The following is an 8073-nucleotide window of genomic DNA, read 5'->3' on the forward strand; positions in this document are numbered from 1 at the left end:
CCTCAGCCTCCCGAGTAGCTAGGATTACAGGCACCTGCCATCATTCCCGACTAATTTCTATATTTTTGTAGAGACGGGTTTTCACCATGTTGACCAAGCTGGTCTCAAACTCCTGACCTCAGGTGATCTACCCGCCATGGCCTCCCAAAGTGCTGGGATTACAGGCATAAGCCACTGAGCCCGGTCACACCTGGCTAATTTTTATATTTTTAGTAGAGATGGGTTTTCACCATGCTAGCCAGGCTGGTCTCCAACTCTTGACCTCAGGTGATCCGTCCACCTCGGCCTCCCAACGTGCTGGGTTGACAGGCATGAGCCACCGTGCCCGGTCACTCAGTGAATTCTTATTGGGCAATAATGACTAGCTTAATTAAAAAAAAAAACCAAAGGCCTGGCAGCCTTTGTACCAAACTGCTAACACTGTTTACCTCTAGGGAGCGAGACGATGGGAAATGAGGAGGATATTTTCATTTTTATTTTATATCATGAGGTATTGTTTGGATTTTTATAAAGAACTTGCATTTCTTTTGTAATGAAGAAAATAATGCAGAGGAAATAACAACAACTAAACCTTTGGCCAGGATTATCATTGGCTGGAAATTCATGTTGGATGCAAGTTTTTATTGATAACAAGTTATTTTTTGGTTTATATGCAAACACTGTTTATTGAATGCCTCCTATTTGGCTGGCATTGCCTAGGCACTTTCACAGATATTTCATCCTAACCCTCACAACAGCCCTATGAGGTAATAATTGGTCCCAGTTTACAGAGGCCTTGGGTGGGAGATTATTGCTTGATATACTTCTATTTGCCACACATTTTAGTTGGCAAGATGTTCTTATTGGCTGGTGATTCACTGGTCAAGAGCTCTCATTGGCCAGGAATTCCTATTTGTTGCTGTAAGATTCAAATAATCAAAATACTAGAATTTTTCCTCCACAGGAATGATGGGACCGGTGGCATAAGAGTGAAGGAAGGAGAGCCAGTGGGTCTCTCCCTTTGAAGCACCATTTGAGTTTGCATTGGTCAGCCCCACACAGGTGGGCGGGATGAGGTGGTGGAGGAGGAGACGCAGTAGTTATAAGTCTTCTCGCTTCCGTAGGATGAGCTTCCTCACGAGCGCTGTGATCTGGGGTCTGACCTCCTCCACTGACACAGTTGGGTCCCAAGCCCCTACCACCTTTCCATCTGGGGCTACAAGGTACTTCCAGAAGTTCCAGGTGGGCTCCTTCCCAGAAGTCTCTAGAGAAAAATGAAGAAGGAGAGCAAAGTGTGCTACCCTGTGTACCCTCTCCTGGGATTTCACTCTCGGTGTCCATCTTTCCCTGGTGGCAGCTAATCCTGATGCCCAGTCCACACCCCGGACCACTCCAACCAGAATCTCTGTGGATGAGGCTCAGCCATCGGCATTTTTCTTTTCTTTTCTTTCTTTTTTTTTTTTTTTTGAGACAGAGTCTCGCTCTGTTGCCCAGGCTGGAGTGCAGTGGACGGATCTCAGCTCACTGCAAGCTCTGCCTCCCGGGTTCACGCCATTCTCCTGCCTCAGCCTCCCGGGTAGCTGGGACTACAGGCGCCCGCCACCATGCCCGGCTAGTTTTTTGTATTTTTTTTAGTAGAGACGGGGTTTCACCGTGTTAGCCAGGATGGTCTCGATCTCCTGACCTTGTGATCCACCCGTCTCGGCCTCCCAAAGTGCTGGGATTACAGGCTTGAGCCACCGCGCCCGGCCCATCAGCATTTTTCAAAAGCCCCCCTGGGAGGTTCCAAAGTGGGGCCAAGGTTGAGAACGACTGCTATAGGATTCTGTGATGTGCTTGATAAAGTGGTATCAAATCCTCCTTTATTAATGACTTCGAACTACCGAATAATCTACACCCTATTCTCTAATTCAGTTTTAATGGTTTCCAAATGTTAGTCCATGGACTGGTTTCATCACAATCACTGGGGAGCAGGAGAGTGCTTAAAATAAAGATTCTTGGGCTCTGCTTCAGTAGGTCTCAGCCTTGTGCATTTTTAAGAGCTCCCCAGGTGCTTCTAAAAGCAAGGCCGGGTTTGATCTATAACTGTGCAAACTGGGAAGGAACTAATAAAAGAACACAAAGAAAAAAATAAACATTAGGACTGAGCCACAGAGCAAAACGCAAACCTGCCTCAGTAAGGGACCTTTTGTTTGCTGCACTGTTGCTTCTCATTTACTCCTCCAGGTGAATGGGTTGCAGGGTGGGGTGGTGGCAAGGGATACAAAGGCCACCAGAAGCACGGAGTGAGAAAAGGCAAAAATGGGGCCTCCAAAGGAGAAGGCCTGAGGGAAGAAACAGGGTCAGAACGATAACCTTAGCCCATGACCCCATTCTGCAGCTCTGAGGCTTCTGCAGTTGGAGAAGGGATCTAGTTCTCAAATATTAAGATCTGGTATTTTAGCTCAGAAGGTCTCCCTCCATGGCCTACACACTCCACCACTGACTCAGGGTGGAGATGCCTGTCCGCCATCTTGGTCAGCTTTCTCCAGGCAGGTGGCATCCCCTGTCTATGCCTTGGTTTCTCCATCATATGTCCATAAACTCATCTAAATCACACTGACTTAAATGTCTCCTTCTAGGAGCCCCTGAATGTGAAAACAGGATCCTAGAAAAGTCCAAAAGAGTGACTTCTGAGGGAGAAGTGAGAGGCAGCAGGTATGGAGATATTCTTAGGCAGGAATAACCCTCAGCTTGTACCTGCCTCCACTCTCCTCAAAGATTAGTGCTGGAACAAAGCATTAGTCCACCTGAGAGGATCAGGAAGGGGAAGGGCCTCAGGTCACCCAGCCAGCCAGTGGCTTCTGCTGCCCAGGGAGCCATGGCCTCAGCCAGGGAGGTGTGAGGGGATGAAGAAACCACGACTTACGGGCCAGGTACTTGAAGGCAGGATGGGCACCAGTACCGGTGACTGCAATCTTGCTAAACATGGGGAATGAGACACTGTAGGTGCGGCGGGCAAAGCTCTCAATCTCCTTGTTGCTGTCAGGCTCCTGTTGGCCAAACTGGTTGCAGGGGAAGGCGAGTACGTTGAAGTGGTGGGGACCCAGGTCCCGCTGCAGCTGCTGCAGGGCTCGGTAGTGCTGGTCTGTGAAGCCGCACTCGCTGGCCACATTCACCACCAGGGATACCTGTATGACAGAAACAAAACAAAACAAAGCCCAGACAAGCCAGTGAAGAGGTATGAACCTGTACATGCCCTGACACATCCACATATGTGACTCCCTCAACAGTTAATACTGCCTCACACATACAAGAACACTGTGTACACATGTGTAAATGTGTGTCCAGTGCTCTCACACATACACAAACACATGCACACAGACAGGCACATATGAAATCAAACATTCAGGGGCTTACAGGTATGTGCACACATACATGAACATCTGTGAACATAATTATACAACATACATAAATAGGTATGCACACGTGCCATGATACAAACATATGTTAGCAAACACCACACATGCCCACACACGCAGCACATCCACAGACAGAGGCACACATACTGGCGAGCACATAATGAGAGCTGATAAGAGGGGGTAAAAAGGCAGACCTGGGCTCAATTTTTGGCTCAGACAGCTAGCACTCGCCACTCTGCACTGTGGTTGCCTGTATATGTGTCAGTCTCCCTTCTAGAATGTGAACCTACTGAGGGCAGGAGCTATGTCCACTTCATCTCTGGGCCTGGCATATGAAAAAGTCTAAGTTTCAGCTGAATGAGTAAGTGTGCACACAAACACAAACGCCTGCATGGGAACATAGACAGACACAGGTTTTCTTGAGAAAAGAACCCTCATCCCTTTTTGTCCCCCCCACCTCCAGAGAACCAATACCACTTTTTTTTGTTTTGTTTTGTTTTTGAGACAAGGTCCCTGGCTGGAGCAATGGCATGATCATAACAGGACATACCCCCAACAGTTTGCAGTCTCAAACTTCTGAGCTGAAGTGATCCTCCTGCCTCAGCCTCTCAAATAGGTAGGACTACAGGCACATGCCATCACACCTGGCTAATTTTTTAATTTTTACTTTTGGTAGAGACAGGTCTCACCATGTTGTCCAGGCTGGACTCAAAAACTCTTGGCCTCAGGCAATCCTACCAACTAAGCCTCCCAAAGTGCTAGGATTATAGTCATGAACCACCATGCCTGGCCTACCACTTTCTTTTATCACTAGACTAATCCCTAAATTTATTAAAGACTTTAGGCAATAAATATAAAGCTGGCTAATGGACCTTGATTATAATAATGTGATTAGAATTTTGGCTCAAATGCTATGTTTTTAGCTTCTAGGTATATATTATTAAAGGATTTTAAACCCTACCCTGTGGTAGGCAGTCTAGCCCTATCCTCCATAATTGACATTTGGGTCAGATAATTCTTCGTTGTTAGGGAGATGTCCTGTTTATTCATTGTCAGATGTTTGGCAGCATCCCTGGCCTCTACCCACTAGATGTAATAAAAAATGTCTTGACAATAAAAAATGTCTCCAGGCATTGCCAATTGTACCCTAAAGCGAGTAATCACCCCTAGTTGAGAACTACTGGGCTAGATGATTGAACTACTGAGTTGTACCTCCTGTACCCTATCTCCACCAGGTAAGAAAGGATCCATGCCTGGGGCCACTGGCTATTAGAACAACCTCCTCAGTTTGAGGTCAGCATACACCATAATCTACCTGGAATGGTGAAAATTGGGATTCTTAACTCCCTTCCTCAGTTAGGGTTCTTCCTTTTTTTCCCCCTGATGGATCCTTGGGCAATGAGAACATTAAAGCCTTTTTTTTTTTTCTTTAAGATGGAGTCTTGCTCTGTCACCCAGGCTGGAGTGCAGTGGCATGATCTTGGCTCACTGCAACTTCTACCTCCCGGATTCAAGCAATTCTCCTGCCTCAGCCTCCCAAGTAGCTGGGATTACAAGCATACGCCACCATGCCTGGCTAACTTTTGTATTTCTTTAGTACAGACGGGGTTTCACCATGTTGGCCTGGCTAGCCTCGAACTTCTGACCTTGTGATCTGCCTGCCTCAGTCTCCTAAAGTGCTGGGATTACAGGCGTGAGCCACTGCATCTGGCCAAAGCTTGCTTACTTTTAACTCACACCTTGCATGTCTGCCCACTCTTTTGGAAGGGGGAAATCTGGCTTCTAGTTCCATCCCTGAAACCGAAAAGCTTGGTCCTTAGAAACCAAAACACAGACAGACACACCCAAGTACACAATTAATTTACATATGTACATATACAAGCAGAGACACAGACTCAGATTTGTACACAGAAGAAGTAAACAAATAAACCATTCATAAACACACACACACACACACACACACTCTACACTCAGCCCTACCAGTACATACATAACCCCACACATTCCCAAGTGGTCAGCCATTCATCCATACTGGTCTAAATAACTATAGTCCCAGTTAGCCTGAGGGCATCAACCATATCAATCTTGCTCAAGGCTATGTCACCAGAGCTGGACCCAGTGTCAGACATGTAGTTGGAGCCAGTAAATGTTTGTAGGTGAAGGAAGGAGCATATTGCCCAAGCAGCAGGCCTAGCTTGGGTTAACTCAGCACCAATTACAGCTTTTCTGGATTACTGGTTTACTGCTGAACTTGGCAACTAAGAGCATAGACTCTGGAGCTGGACTGTCTGGGTTCAAATTCTAATTCTCTTACTAGTTGTGTGACCTTCTTTTATTTTGGTCTTAGCACTTACTACTACTAGGAATTACCTTGTGCATTTCTCAGTTCCTTGTTTATTATCTCTTTCTTCTCCTCAACCCATGTAAGCTCCATTTAGCGGAAACGTATCTGTTTTGTTCACCACTGTATCCCCGGGGGCTGACCTAGTATCTAGTTAGTATACAGTAGGTGTTCAATAATGAACAACGAATTAATAAGTAGCAGAGCTGATCAGACGCTAAACCTGAGGCTCTCTGGTGAGCTGCCCTAGAGACAACAGGAGGCCTGAATTGGAATGGGCCCTGTTCTTGGTTCTTTGTCCAGAGTTCTAAATGAAGTTCCTGCTGGGATCCACCAAACACAGGTGCAGAGCACTCCAGAGTTTACTAAGTGCATCCACATCCACGCCGTCATCTCATTTGAAACTCACGACACTCTGGGGGACAGTCAGGACGGGGATTACTGCCCCCAAGACTCCCAGCATAATCGAAAATTTCAAGGCTTATAGAGTACTGGTCTTCACTAAAGATGGTGTTGCTCCCAGGAGAAAAATGTTGACATCCATTTTTGTGTGGTTCATCCAAAACTGGACGCTGGCCCACCTGTTCATTAGATTTCAACTCCCCAGCCATTTCACACAAGAGTCCCCAGGTCTATCCTGAAGAGGTCCACTCTGGGAGTTCTTCATTGCACATGTGACATCCAGGCCTCTCAATGTAGTGTTCAAGGTCCCGCCTGGTCCCTTGCCAATCCTTTCAGCCTCATCTTCCACCACTCTTAGCCTCCAGCTTTAGACTCTTTGAAGCACAACAGCTGGAACTCCTGGCCCCACCACTCACCACCCTTCTTTCTGTTTGCTTCTTAGTCTTGCTAAAATCCACTCGTGTTCAAAGACTCAACCCAGATACCCTTCCTCTCCGAAGTCTTCTCTGAGCTTAGGTTCCCTCTTGGTAAGGAGGGGGCAATTAGCCTGGATGACTCTTAACTGTGCCCCTGAGCTGCCATCTAAGGACTTGGCCTAGAGAGGACCCCGGATGTGGCTGTGGGGTTCTCTTCCAGACCCCGTCTTTCTAGTGTAGTGTGACCTTGTGCGAATGCCTGTCCTCTCTGGGTCTTTGTGCCCTCTCCCAAGGATGATCCGTGTGAGGTCTCCGTGCATCTGAAATAACACCCTCTGCCCTGCACATTCATCTCCACAGTGTTCTTCAGTGGACTCCGAATCAGCCACTCCCCGTTTCAGATGCGGAAAGTGGGGAGGGGAGAGGGAAAGGCCGCACGATGCAACGTTTACTTTTTCCACCCGTGAATGGCAAAGGCTGGGCAGTGGTGCCCGGCCTCTCGGCGAAGGTCTGGACCCCGCTGCCCAAAGCTGCCGGTAGCAAAGTGGGCGCCGACTGCGAGCGCTTTGGGTTCCTCCACGCCAGGGCCGTGCCACGTAGCCGCTGGCCGGGCCTGGCTGGGCCAGGCCGGGCGCGGGATGGGGGCGCCGCGCCGGGGGTCACTGCCGAGTGGGGCGGGGGCCGGGGTTTGGCGGTCGCGCGGCTGGGGCGCCCTCGGAGCCACACCGCGCGGGGGCCCGGGCTGCGGGGCGCCCCCAGCAGGCCCCGCCAGGGCGAGGCCGGGCCCCGCGGCGCCGCCAGACCCTGCGCACTCACCGAGCCGCGGTACTTCTCCAGCGACACCAGTTTGCCCCGGATGTTGACCGCCTTGAAGTCGTAGAAGTCCTGCTCCCGCTGCGCGCAGGCCGCAGCCCACAGGAGCAGCCACGCCGCCGCCGCCACCATGGCTTGTTCCCGAGGTGGCGGCGTCGCGAGGGCAAAGACGGGGCGGGGGGATCCGGCGCGGGGGGCGGGAGGAGACGGCTCTGGCGCCGCTCGACCCGCAAGGCAGGACGCGCCCCGTTCTGGTTCTCCTCCGCAGGCGGTGGATGTCTGGCTCTGGACCTCAGTTTCCCCGTCTGTCCTGAGGCAGCTACCCCCTGCCCCGGACCCCAGAGCCAGGGTTTCAGGATTCTGTCCCCTTAGACCGGAGTTCGTTTCAGTTAGGCTCCCTCTTGTCCCAGGATGCAGCGACTTGGCAGGGAAAGGGAGGCAAAAATCTGAGAGCTGAGCTTCTCATTCGTGCAGTGGCCTTAGGCTGGCCTGGTCACACGCCAACTCCGACCTCAGTTTCTCCACATGTTAAGTGGAGCTAACCCCCCTTCTTGATCCACCTAGTCAGTATAGGATGGAAGTAATAGAAAAACGGATGCGAAACACTTTTAACAGTTGAATGGTGTCTGGAAACTTCAGGTGAATGAATGCATGTTCCCTGAAAGTGATGGCTGGGAGAAGGAGAAGAGAGGACCGAGGGCCTGTTGAAGGTTAGGTTCCT

The 8073-nt window shown here is 49.7% G+C and overlaps 1 protein-coding gene across 1 annotated transcript; it reads right to left on the reverse strand.

Annotated features, from left to right (window-relative positions):
- Positions 1-637: 637 nt before the first annotated feature.
- GPX7 (glutathione peroxidase 7) lies at positions 638-7523 on the reverse strand. The gene is made up of 3 exons (XM_005543356.5): positions 7356-7523; positions 2888-3149; positions 638-1243 (listed from the first exon to the last, which is right to left on the reverse strand). The coding sequence occupies exons 1-3, from the start codon at positions 7482-7484 to the stop codon at positions 1080-1082; spliced, it is 555 nt and encodes a 184-aa protein (XP_005543413.1). The 5' UTR covers positions 7485-7523; the 3' UTR covers positions 638-1079.
- Between the last annotated feature and the right edge of the window lie 550 nt (positions 7524-8073).

This window comes from Macaca fascicularis, chromosome 1 (genome assembly GCF_037993035.2).
Source record: "Macaca fascicularis isolate 582-1 chromosome 1, T2T-MFA8v1.1".
NCBI lineage: Eukaryota > Metazoa > Chordata > Mammalia > Primates > Cercopithecidae > Macaca > Macaca fascicularis.